This window comes from Thalassophryne amazonica, chromosome 5 (assembly GCF_902500255.1).
Source record: "Thalassophryne amazonica chromosome 5, fThaAma1.1, whole genome shotgun sequence".
Lineage (NCBI taxonomy): Eukaryota > Metazoa > Chordata > Actinopteri > Batrachoidiformes > Batrachoididae > Thalassophryne > Thalassophryne amazonica.
In genome coordinates this window covers 115,929,126-115,943,060 of record NC_047107.1, presented here as the reverse complement: position 1 = coordinate 115,943,060, position 13,935 = coordinate 115,929,126, and the positions used below count along the sequence as shown (strand labels likewise).

The 13,935-nt window shown below is 39.3% G+C and overlaps 1 protein-coding gene across 1 annotated transcript in view; it reads right to left on the bottom strand.

Annotated features, from left to right (window-relative positions):
* Positions 1-4,183: 4,183 nt before the first annotated feature.
* Positions 4,184-13,935, bottom strand: part of ppil2 (peptidylprolyl isomerase (cyclophilin)-like 2) — a 69,176-nt gene continuing 59,424 nt past the window's right edge. Inside the window, exons 17-20 of the mRNA XM_034171149.1 lie at positions 8,811-8,883; positions 6,358-6,420; positions 5,441-5,583; positions 4,184-4,293 (exon numbers count right to left, since the gene is read on the bottom strand). Of these exons, the coding sequence (XP_034027040.1) occupies positions 4,191-4,293; positions 5,441-5,583; positions 6,358-6,420; positions 8,811-8,883 (382 nt within the window). The 3' untranslated portion in view covers positions 4,184-4,190. The remainder of the gene's footprint in view (positions 4,294-5,440; positions 5,584-6,357; positions 6,421-8,810; positions 8,884-13,935) is intronic.

The window sequence follows — 13,935 nt, the reverse complement described above, 5'->3', positions numbered from 1 at the left end:
ACTCACTGACTGAATGCCACACTACTATTATTGTAAACACCCCGTTTTCTACTTTTTTTTTTTTTTAGTAACAGCCCAATTTCATAGCCTTAAGAGTGTGCATATCATGAATGCTTGGTCTTGTTGGATTTGTGAGAATCTACTGAATCTACTGGTACCTTGTTTCCCATGTAACAATAAGAAATATACTCAAAACCTGGATTAATCTTTTTAGTCACACAGCACTACTATTATTCTGAACACTACTGTACTATGAGGGTCTAAAAAAATGTAACAGCAGGTGGGCGTCAGGGGCGGTGAAGAAGCGGTTAGTGTGCTTGGTTTCAGTGTGGAAGGTTCCCGGTTCAAACCCCACCCCTGCCACATTTCTCCATGTGATGTGGAGCTGTGTCAGGACGGGGATCCGGTGTAAAAGCTGTGCCAAATCAATATGCAAATCCACTTCGGATTTGCTGTGGTGACACCGAGTGAAAAATAAGGGAACAGCCAAAGGGGCTTACTTTTGAATTAAACAGCAGGTGGAAAAAAAGACATTAAGACACTTTAAATTGAAAGCAGACACTACGAATTAATAAAATCCCAAATTAATAAAGGAATGTTGTCAGGTTTTAAATTTGGATTGGTTCTAATCAAACGTCTGCCTTGGAGGGATTGTGTCAACTGAGTGTCTAAATTTTCCATTTTCTCAAAGTGGCTCATCCTATCCGAAGTCTCACTTCGCCCATTTGATGCTTGTGAGAAACAGATCTCAATTATTCATGTACTTTGTGACTTCAGTGTCCCAGAACCTTCCTGAACTTTTCTGTTGCTGTGCTGCCGAGACAACAATCACATGTCCATCAACATGATTCAGCTTTCATGCTCCATGTGTGAAAAGGAGAACCACGTCGGAGGGCACAAACTTCATTTTGCACTTTTATAAAGCTTCATCTCAACCCAACAGGGGCAGTGCTGACGGCACTCCGAGGACTATTCAGTCAGAAAAACAAAAAACACAAGCTAAGTGGTGCCACCAGCATGACTAAACCCATGTTCATGTGCAGCAGGTTATGACCGCGCATTCAATACATCAAGCGTTATATCACACAGGGGTGCCGTCACTCATAACAGCTGTAACAACACAAACTATTAAAAGGAACCATTGTATTATGTATTCTACACAGCAAGAAAACATCGTTCTGTTATTTTAGATTTTCTGAGAAAGCTTTGTGTTTAGAAAGAGAAGCATTTTTCTTGCTGAAGGCAAAACACCTGTTATGGAGCAGGAGCTGAACACTGCTGCAGTCAAAGCCTGGCAGAGCAGCACCAGGGACAAATCCAGTGACGTTTATAGATTCCAGACATCAGCCAGTCAATAACTGCAAAGCAGTTTTCAAGCTAATATTAAAAAAAATGATAATAATGATTATGGTGGTCTGCCCAGTTACCTTTATACCTTTGACTAAAAGAGAGTATCGCATACAAAAGTGGAATTCCTAACGTGCTCCCCAACTTAAATACTCTGAAAACAAAAGGTGACAAATAACTAAACCAAGAGCAATCAGAAATATCTGACGTCTGCCAATCCGGATCAGGATCATCTCCAAAATTCAGTGGAGTCTTCCATGCACTAATATCTACAGTAGTGTTCAGAATAATAGTAGTGCTATGTGACTAAAAAGGTTAATCCAGGTTTTGAGTATACGAGGTCTGTCAGAAAAGTATCTGACGTTTTTATTTTTTGCAAAAACCATATGGATTTGAATCACGTGTGATTGCATCAGCCAAGCTTGAACCTTCGTGCGCATGCGTGAGTTTTTTCACGCCTGTCGGTTGCGTCATTCGCCTGTGAGCAGTGGTCCACCCCACTTGTCGGATTTTTATTGCAAATAAATGTCTGAACGATTTGGAGCTTTGCATCAAATTTTTCCAGAAACTGTGAGAGACCTCCAGGTGGACACCGTTGAGAAAATTCAGATGGCTTTCAGGGACCATTTTATGGGGATTACACAGATTAAGGAGTGCTCCAGCCGGTTTAAAGACCGCCCACAGCGTCTGAGAGCGCGGCGCACTCCGACAGGCTGACACCCCGCTGAAACAACCAGATCATTTCCAACGTGAAAGCTTTGTTGATCCGGGACGTCGTCTGACTTCCACAAAAAAGGCATAAGGTGTGGACAGCAGCACTTTTTCGGCACATTCCACTGTTACAGGAGTTTTTTTTCATGAAAAAAGAAGCGGACGGATGCGCCACCGTGCCGCTCATTGCGCGGGACAAAACCACCTCCGTGTTGGTGTCACAGGACGGCTTTGAGATGGATTTCAGACGGCTGTCGGTGGCTTTTTAGTCGTGTAACTATCCGAGAAATTGTGCATGAGCTGGACCTGCCCCAACAAGATACCAGTAGATTCAGTAGATTCTCACAAATCCAACAAGACCAAGCATTCATGATATGCACACTCTTAAGGCTATGAAATTGGGCTATTAGTAAAAAAAAAAAGTAGAAAAGGGGGTGTTCACAATAATAGTAGTGTGGCATTCAGTCAGTGAGTTCATCAATTTTGTGGAACAAACAGGTGTGAATCAGGTGTCCCCTATTTAAGGATGAAGCCAGCACCTGTTGAACATGCTTTTCTCTTTGAAAGCCTGAGGAAAATAAGACATTCAAGACATTGTTCAGAAGAACAGCGTAGTTTCATTAAAAAGTTGATTGGAGAGGGAAAAACTTATACACAGGTGCAAAGAATTATAGGCTGTTCATCTACAATGATCTCCAACGCAGTTTGAGAGATGACCCCCAAACTCTGAATTCAAGCCACAGTTCACAGTGAAGACAGTGAAGCATGGTAGTGCAAGCATCATGATATGGGCATGTTTCTCCTACTATGGTGTTGGGCCTATATATCGCACACCAGGTATCATGGATCAGTTTGGATATGTCAAAATACTTGAAGAGGTCATGTTGCCTTATCCTGAAGAGGACATGCCCTTGAAATGGGTGTTTCAACAAGACAATGACCCCAAGCACACTAGTAAACATGCAAAATTTTGGTTCCAAACAAACAAAATTAATGCCTCGCAGATGTGAAGAAATCATGAAAAACTGTGGTTATAGTACATCTAAATACTAGTTTAGTGATTCACAGGATTGCTAAAAAGCAGTTTGAACATAATCGTCTTGAGTTAGTAGCGTCAACAGCAGATGCTATTATTATTGTGAACACCCCCTTTTCTACTTTTTTGTACTAATAGCCCAATTTCATAGCCTTAAGAGTGTGCATATCATGAATGCTTGGTCTTGTTGGATTTGTGAGAATCTACTGGTACCTTGTTTCCCATGTAACAAAAAGAAATATACTCAAAACCTGGATTAATCTTTTTAGTCACATAGCACTACTATTATTCTGACCACTACTGTGGTGCAAATTTGGTGAGAATCCATGAAGTCATTTTGATGCAATCCTTCAAAGCCTATATAAAGTGAAATGATCCATAATCCAGATCACCTCCAAAATTTAAGGGGTTCTTTCACAGCCTAGTATGTATCTGCATTGAAAATTTCCTCAAAATAAATGCAGTAGTTTTGACATAATCCTGCTAAGAGTAATCCTTCAAAGCCTATATAAAGTGAAACTTGATCCAGAATCCGGATCACCTCCAAAATTCAGTGGAGTCTTCTATGGCCTAACATCTGTGGTGAAAATTTGCCAAAATCCATGCAGTAGTTTTGACATAATCTTGCTAACAGGCAGACAGACAAATAAATAAACAAACACTGATGATTTTATTACATCTTTGGCAGATGTAAAATTCCATCTGAACAGTAAATGTTATGGTCTTTAAAGAAACCATCAATCAGACCATCTTTGAAAAAAAATGTGGCTTTAATTTACAATTACAAAGCAACGACAGACTATGGAAATAATTAGGGTAACACAGTAGCTCAGTGGGTAGCGCTGTCCTTGTGTTTGTGTGTTTCCTCTGGGTGCTCCAGGTTGATCCTACTTTCAAATACATCCAGGTACAGTGAAATGATGTCTCCATATTTTCTGTGTTTGTGTGTGACTTGTGGCCTGTCCAGAGGACCTGCCTCACTGTGAGAGGCTCCAGCACTCTTAACTGGAACATGTGGGTTTAGAAAATGGACTGATGGAAATAAAATCAAAATGTGGTTGATATTTATTTTGCTGAACTTGGGCAACAGAATGTTCTACCATGAGCTGAAGTCTTTCAAGCAGGTCTTGCCTTTGGACTTTTTGGGTGCCACTCCACTGGTTGAAGGTCCACTTTCATCGTTAGCAGCTGAGCGTTTTCTAAATGAAAAGCAGAATATAAACACCTGTTTAATGTCTGAAGGCTCTGAGCTGGTTTTCTTTTTACTACTGCTTCTTGCTTCTGGATGATCAGTTTTTCATCATCCAGCTCAGATTCTACCAAAATTCTCCCCAAATCTTTTTTAAATAGTCTGACAACATCTCGTTTTTAACACTTAAGATAATTCTGAATGATGTAGCAAAAAAAACAGAGGTTTGCGCCAACACATTTTCCAGTCCTTACACAGAAATCAGCAGGAAATAATCAAGATTCTTAACGTAGGTACAAAAAGCTAAGACGTACAACTTCAACAAAACATACCAAAATTTAACTGTCCGCAAAATACAGTCGCACTTTACAAATACGTATACTTAATAGCCACCCTAAAATACTTATTTTTTTAAAAAGTTTGTTTCTCTAATTCTTCTTTGTTCATTTGTGTCAATAGAAAGTTATATTTGACAATTTCAAATATTTATTCCAACAAAAATCCAATGTGATATTTTCCTAAATTGATTCAAGACAACTATAAAGTTACAAACCTAATTTTCAAAGTAAAATTAAAAAACAAACATACTGAATAATACATTTCTAAAAAGGTGAATTCAATCCATTTGTCTAATAAACGACAATATTCTACATAAATGCTTTTTTAACACCTTTTTTCATATTTTAAAGTGTGATACTTGCTGAATTTTAAAATATGGTTGTATTGTATTACACACTGTGAGCACTTACAATCAATTATTGTGTTTTAGTTTAAATTTTATGTAGATAATTTTGGATTCATCACAAAGATTGAAAGGCATCACTATTTTTTTTTTTTTTTCTAGAATTAAACATAGTAGAGAAGCTTGAATCTTCGACTGGACTGGGTTGCTTGACGCGAGGACGTTTCGCTTCTAATTGCAGAAGCTTCCTCAGCTAAATTTCTTGCTCTGGTAGTTTAGCTGAGGAAGCTTCTGTGAGTGGAAGCGAAATGTCCTCGCGTCAAGCAACCCAGTCCAGTCGAAGATTCAAGCTTCTATATTACGGAAACTACCTGGACAACTGAGAGCCTTCACAGAAACATAGAATTAAACATGTTATTTTTTTCCCTTGACAGCACATATATTTTTTTTTTCTGCAGGGGTTGTACGTCTTTACATTAAGGAGGGGTTGATGTGTTTCCCGATGCCGTCTGTGTAGACTTTTGGTGCCTGCTCCTCCTGTGCTTTCTTTAGGGCCATGTTGGCCTGCTCCTTCTCCGCCTCCACCTTTTGGATCTCCTTTTCTCGCTCTGCTGCAATCTGAAACACGAGATATGTGAATGTTATCAAATAAGTGTCACGTTATACAGCAGGACGACCCAGTCACACTGCAGAACAACACTTAACGACTCCCGTGTTCATCTTTTTTCACCCTTCATATCTGCTTATATCAATCTGCTGCACGGTACATAACCGTCAGTGACACGCTTGGGGTTTTTACATAGAGGTCGTGCACAGGTAGGCAGGAGGATGTGCAGGGATGAGAAAAAGCAGCACGTCCATTAGCTGAGCCTGTGGTAGTTTGATTCCTGTCCACACTTTCAAGTGTCCCCTACCATAACACTGAACCACAAAATGTAGAGAGGGAAAGAAATTTTTATCTTCTCCCACGTACAAAATTGAGCTATTAACGCCACCAATAACAACAAAGACTGAAGGTTGAGATCACCTCAGTCATTTTTAATTTTTTATGGGCGTGTTTCAAAATGCAAGAGTGAATTGATGGAGATGGTACTTGAGTCAGTTAAGTGTTAAGACTTAATTGTGGTTATTGTCTACCTCCAGAGTTTTCCTTGTATGTCGAACATTCTTGAATAACATCTTATGACAGCAAACGATGCCTAACCTCTGACAGTTTTATTTCAAATGTGATGTGCTGAAGTACTGGACATTCTTCAAATCCTTACAGACTGCACTGAAACTTCTTTTTTCCCCCCACTGACTGCACTGAAGCTACACACTACAATTGTGACAAAGTATTTCTGTTCATTGTCTGAAAAGCTGTATCGTGCACACACGCAGACAAATACAAACCTGAGCGTCAGCCTCTTCATACGGGTCCACAAACACAGTCGTACTCAGCAACTTAATCTCCGACTGACACACAAAAGACAAATGAGAATACAAATAAAGTGGTAATCTAATGGAAACTACAACAACAATAAAAGGACTGTAGCTGCATTTAATTTTTTTATTTTACATATGCTCTTAGGAATTGACTTGCTTCCATTTCACCAAAACAGAATTAAATAACACTGAAATAAAGATTTGTTCTTATTATTTTGTACCAGTGTCACCAATGGCTGACTGTTGTATTCCTCAGTTGCTTTTGATGGTTATAAATTATTCAGGACTAGCTGGGGTACCCGGCGCTGTCCAGGTTAATCAGTCTTAGACATAAGACAAATGCCAATCATTTTAATCAAAACAATTGCCCAACATTTGTTTTTGTGATGCTGATGTCTTATAAATATAATAGTTAATGGGCTAAAGTTTGTCCAGCAGAAAAATACAAGGTGGACTCCCCAAACTAAGTGGAAATACTTGGTTAAAAGACAAACACATTTGAAGTCCTTCATGCAGACTTTGTTTTGCAATCAAATTTATAACAAAATTACACACAAACTGTAGGTAACAGTAAATGTAAATATCAATGAATCAAAATTGAGGTAGTGGTGTATTTCATTGTTTTTACATTGCAATTTTACAAACAAAATGAATGTATTCAGACAGGAAGGCAAACTGGGTTGTACAGGACAGTCAGGTGCTTAACAGTTGAGAACAAAGTAGCTGAAGAAAGGGATTAAATAAACAGAGATGGCCAACACATATACAGTGCTGGAAATTTGTATCTGCCTGGTCATACCCACAGCCTCAGCCTAAGCATGTTGTTGTTTTGCTGAGTGTGCTGTGGATGTGCTGAGTGTGCTGTAGAAAGGGATTAAATAAACAGAGATGGCCAACACATATACAGGGCTGGAAATTTGAATCTGCCTGGTCATACCCACAGCCGGCTATTTTGGGGGTAATTTTCAGTCAACTTTAAAAAAAAATGATACCAGTTTGTTCCCCATGTCATGAGGATTCAGAATATATATAGTTTTTAGGGCTACATATTATAGTTTGGGAGTTTATCGCACATAGTACAACACTGTATGGTCTTACATAAATGGCTATTTTGAGGGTAATTTTCAGTTCAACTTTAAAAAAAAAAAAAAAAAAAAAATGGTACCAGTTTGTTCCGCATGTCATGACTCAGAATATGTATAGTTTTTAGGTCTACATATTATAGTTTGGGAGTTTACCGCACATGGTACAACATTGTATGGTCTTACATAAATGGTTATTTTGGGGGTAATTTTCAGTTCAACTTTTTAAAAAATGGTACCAGTTTGTTAACCATGTCATGAGGATTCAGAATATATATAGTTTTTAGGGCTACATATTATAGTCTGGGAGTTTATCCTGGACAGACAGACGTAAACCTTTATGTATATAGATTTGTTCTGTAATTTCTTCCAGCTAAATTCTTTAAAATCAAATGTAGTTAAATACATGAAAAAGGTGAGAACGGATGTGGCTGCAGGGAATATATTAATCCAGAGAAAAGTCATGTTTGTGAGTTACTATAGCTACATTTATATGAAGGAATGTTTTTCAGTAAGAGGAAAATCATTTTGATCACCGAAGAAAAAAAGCATAGTTTAAATGAGCACAAAAACAACCTACAAATATTCAAAATAATATTACTACAACAGATATGAACATTCTGACTGTGGTGGTTAACCCTACGGTCACATTAGCTGCAAGCAATAGAGGCAAAGCGACAAGCTTCCATTCATTTTCAGTCATCGCTGGCATTCTGTAGCAGCAAGAGACAACAGTCGCTATTCCACCAGGTACGAGAGGCCAAAATATGAGACGTTTATTTCATGCAAATGCTGAGCAACACAATAAGGTGAGTGCCAATCAGAGTAAAATGGCTGCATGACATCGACTGGCTGTTTGGTCAAGCAAAATAATCCAAGATGGCGGAATAGGCTGCAAACCAGCTGTACTTTTGCATAAATCTAATATGTTTGGCATTTCTCATGCGAGAAATAAACACTTCTAAATCCAACAAGAGTCATAAGGAGATGACATATCCCCCTGGTCCCCACAAATCTGTAATCCACTGGTGTCAGGGATCACCCAAGTACACCCTTATGCTAAATATGAAAGATCAACTGGTTCTTGAGGTATCGCTACTTGTCACCTTCATTTCAGAATAAAAGTCACCTTTGTCATTGTAATTTACACTGCAACGAGATTTGTGTGCAATTCCAAAAGGTGCTTCTGTAGCTGACCATAACTGAGACATTTCAGTTTAGATTTGCAACTAGCTCAATCACTAAAGGATTATTAGAATAAAGAAAACAAAATGAGAAAGTCTTCATGGAAATTAAAGGGTTGCGTCATACAAGAGATTAAATGTCTCATATTCGTACCTTGGGTTTGTCCGTTTTGGGATCACTCTCTACATTTTCCATTGCAGTAAGTGTCTCAAACCCTCCAACAACCCTAAAAACAAAAACAAACATCGCTTGTTTATCAAGATGAGAATGCAGCGAATCACACTACGCTGCTAATATCCCTTTTTTCACCACTTGGTACCGACTCTGCTGGATGTGACTCGACTTGCTTTTGGTACCACATAGTCAGCTTTCAATTTCAAATCAATTTTTAATTTTATTAATTTATATAGCACCATCTCACAACAGAGTCACCTCAAGGCGCTTCACACAACACATAACTCACAGCAGCACAAAGTGAATTAAAATCCAAAAGGGCACAGTAAAAATTTAAAACGTAGTAGAATAAAAAGAAATTACAAAGCAAACATAAAAACATAATAAATTAATGATAAGACAGTCTAAAAAAAAAAGTGGGTCTTCAGTCTTGATTTAAAAGTCTCCACCGTGTCGGACTGCCTTATAGATGCAGGTCGATCGTTCCAGAGAGCAGGGTCATGGTAAGAGAAGGCTCCATACCCCACAGACTTTTTATTCACCCATGGAACACAGAAGTTCTGCGCCTTGCGAATGCTTTCCTCTTTATAAACAGTACTAATAGTAAATAATCAAATCAAATACAGGCCTCGCTATACAATTATCACCATGCATGTTGTGCTGTTCTACCCCTAGTAACAGCTACCAGTTACTAGGTACCCGGTTTGGTCAAATGGTAAAACCAAAAAAGGAGAACAGAGTCGAGCGGAATCGGTATCTGATGGTGGAGCACAGGCCATGATCCCTTTAATCTTGAGTAATTAGGATGAAATAAGAGTTACACATAATTATACACAGTTAATATAATCTTTAGATGGTCAAAATATTGACTCAATTGAATGCTTTCTGGAAAAACAGGCTCAATGTCATTTTTAGCATTTTTTTTATATTAATATAAAAAAATACTGGCTATTAAAATAAATAATATCTCCCCCCAAGTGGTACAGTGTGACATAGTCAAACATTGGGGGGGGGGGGGGGGGGGGGGGGGGGAAGCGAGCATTTGCGTTCACATTATATTCCTCAAACAGCTGTGAAAGTGTTACTGCTAACAAGAAACTTTTATGCTCCGTTTTCAGCAAACCAGCCTCACAGGGAGAAAAGAGGAGCTGAAGACGTAGAGTCTGTCAAACGTTTAGGGGCGAGCAGCGATGTGTTAGCGACTCCCCCGCTGCAGCGCACTAAGAAGTGCCTCTCACTTTGCTCTTTAAACTGTAAACTCTTTACCCAGCTGCTCCAGTGGGACCCCTTTATCATGTGTAGAGCAAAAATGACACAAATAGACACACGAACTGTACCCCAAACAGGAGCTGCATTTCTCATGTTCCAATAAAATTGCGTCCACCGGCAATCACTGAATCTGTGAAACTGGGCTGTTTTTTCACACGTGGGACCACCCGCAACATACTCTAAATGACACACGTGTATCATGTACACCTATCAGAAAGCCTCTTTCTTACATTCACCTACAACTTCAGGGTATTTCCATGCGGCTCTCATCGGGGGTTAAATGTAGCTGGAATTAGCTACCTCCACCGCCAGCGTGTCATCCACACTGATTTGTTTTTTTTGTTTTGTTTTTTTTGGACAATTGCTGCAAATGCTCATACCCCACATGCAGATATGTTGCAAGCTCCCTGTATGAAAGCAGGTGGTAAGAGCAATGCCTGAAGACACAATGGAACTTTTGGGAGACTGGTTGAAAACAGAAACAGCAGAAGATCAAAGGCATTAAAAATGCAGAGAAAAAGTGGCAGCAGACATTTTCCTGCAGAAGTCTGGCCCCACTGAGTGAACAAACCAATCTGAAAGTAATGTTCACCTTCCACTTCATAAAATATTTGGATGAAGTCTAAATTCTGTCCAGTTGCCTGACACTATGCAGTGAATAAAGAATAAAAAGCTGGATGATGGGTTACAGCAAAAAAAAAAAAAAAAAAAAAATCTCTGGGTCAACAACTGAGAACTGCTCATCTAAGAGCCATCTGAATATTTTTAGAGAACAGTCAAGCTCTCTCCAAAAAGAGAACTATTTAAGATGATGCTCAGCTCAGCAGAGAGAGAGAAAGCCATCAGTTTAGATTTAGGAGCTGCTAAATTTTTCACACAACTCTTGCCCAAGAGTAAGACTGGAAGTGACAATACCGTCTGCAACGTCTGGAAAGCCAAAACTGGTAATAACAAATATAAGAAAGAGAACAAGAGGCATGAAGAAAACACCCAGAAAAGCAGACAAGAACACAAAGACATTGGCCAAAATCCCATATGTAAATCAGCTTTCAATGACCGTTCAAGCCATTTCGGTGTCTGAACATATGAAAATGGCAAACAAATTAAGACAACCAATTTCACTCAGAGGGAAAGACGTTATAGAAATGCAGTCCAATAATACTGACTCTGATCTGCTTACATTTTTATTCAAAGACTCAGGCTCCCCCGGGCAAATCGGTCCATAATAACACAAATTTCTTTTGGCTTTAAATACAAGATACACATATACGTATATATGGATCCGCGGGCTCTACATTGGGTAATATTTATAAAATACGTAGCTGACATTTTTTAAGGGTGGTAATAAATTAGCAAAACCTTGTATAATGAGTTGGAATGGCATGTGAGACCACAATCTTTTTAGAACGTTAGACCTCAACAATTTTCAATTTCAATTCAATTTCAATTTATATAGCGCCAAATCACAACAGAGTTGCCTCAAAGCGCTTCACACAGGTAAGGTCTAACCTTACCAACCCCCAGAGCAACAGTGGTAAGGAAAAACTCCCTCTGAGGAAGAAACCTCAAGCAGACAAGACTCAAAGGGGTGACCCTCTGCTTGGGCCATGCTACAAACATAAATTACAGAACAATTCACAGAACAATTCACGGACGAATATACAAGAAATGCTATTGGCGCACAGGACAGGAGGATTGCCAACACAAACAACTCCCATCTCTGGATGGAGCTGCACCTTAAACAGAGAAAAAAACAGAATCAGGCATCAGAAAGACAAAAAAATACTGTATAATTTGCCAGCATTAAACAACAAGAAAACAGAGAAATACTAAGGTGCGCGGCCTGCTCCAATTACTAATAAATTAATTAAAAGAGTATAAAGCATAAAACAAAACTGTACAAGTATGCTAGCCATATGAAAGGGAACATAAGTGCGTCTTAAGTCTGGACTTGAAAGTCTCCACAGAATCTGACTATTTATTGACACCGGGAGATCATTCCACAGAACAAGGGCACGATAAGAGAAAGCTCTGTGACCCACAGACTTCTTATTCACCTTAGGGACACAAAGTAGTCCTGCACCCTGAGAACGTAAAGCCTGGGCCGGTACGTAGGGTTTAATTAGGTCAGCTAGGTAAAGAGGTGCCAGTCCATGAATAATTTTATAGGTTAGTAGCAGAACCTTAAAATCTGATCTCACTGGGACAGGAAGCCAGTGAAGGGATGCCAAAATGGGTGTAATGTGGTCAAACTTTCTGCTTCATGTCAAAAGTCTGGCTGTAGCATTTTGAACCAACTGGAGACCCCTAATGCTAGACTCCAGTAAACCAGAAAATAGAACATTGCAGCAGTCCAATCTAGAAGAGATGAATGCATGGATCAGGGTCTCGGCATCAGCCATAGACAGGATGTGACAAATCTTCGCTGTATTTCGCTGGTGGAAGAAAGCAGTCCTCATAATATCTCTAATGTGGAGGTCAAAGGACAATGTAGGATCAAAAATTACCTGATGGTTCCTTACTTTGTCAGTGTAATGTATGACACACGAGCGTAGGCTAAGCTGGTTAGCTGGTCAAATTGATGCTGATGTTTCAGTGGATCAAGAACCATCATTTCAGTCTTAACGGAGTTTAAAAGTAGGAAATTACTTGACATCCAGCTTCTCACTGATGCAAGGCAATCTTCTCATCCACATAAAACCCTTAGATTACCAGCAGCTATCAGCATGTATAACTGAGTATCATCAGCATAGCAGTGAAAGGTAACCCCAAAACGCTGCATTATGTGCCCAAGGAGTGCTATATAAAGGGAGAAAAGCAGGGGGGCCTAAGACAGACCCCTATGGAACCCCAAATTTCATGTCACTAAGGTTAGAGGTAGTGTTACTGTACAGAACACAGTGAGAACGACTGGTCAAGTCAGCCATGCAAGGGCACTCCCAGTAATCACAAAATGATTTTCCAGCCTATCAAGTAGAATATGATGATCCACTGTATCAAATGCAGCACTATCTAACAGCAACAGAACCGTAGTGGTGTCCGAATCCATTGTAAGCAGAAGATCATTCACCACTTTAGTGAGAGCCGTCTCTGTGGAATGATATTTTCTAAAAGCAGACTGCTCAAAGAGATTATTCTCAGTAAGATAGTCTAGGAGCTGCCGTGACACCATTTTTTCCAGAATTTTAGAGAAAAATGATAGATTTGATATCGGCCGATAGCTTGTCAATACACTAGGGTCAAGATTAGGTTTCTTAAGTAATGGTTTAATCACTGCAGATTTGAAACATTTAGGAACAGATCCAGAAGTTAAAGAAAGATTAATAATTTCCAGCACAGTTGGCCCAAGAGTGGGCCACAGGTCCTTAAACAGTTTTGTTGGTATAGGATCAAATAAACTGTTTGTGCTTTTTGTTGACATTATGAGTTTTGTCAGCATGCCTAGTGAGATACTGTCAAATTCTGTAAATCTAGGTAATACCTCAGTAGTGGCACCCACATCAATAGCAGGGTGGAGTGGCTGGATTAAGGCATGCCGGGATATGTTTAACCTGATGTCTTCTATTTTCTTCTCAAAGTAATCCAGGAAATCTTGTGCTGTAAAAGGAGCGCGAACTACAGGTGGTTGTCCATGCAAAAGGGTTGCCACCGTGTCGAACAAGAACTCTGAGTTATGCTTGATTTTGTTGATCAAATCAGAGTAGTAGGTCCGCTTTGTAGCCAATAATGCATGCTTATAGTCTAAGATCGCATCATACCACGCAAGGTGAAATACTTCTAATTTTGAACGGCGCCATTTCGGTTCTAGATCTCTTGCTTTATGCTTGAGGTCACG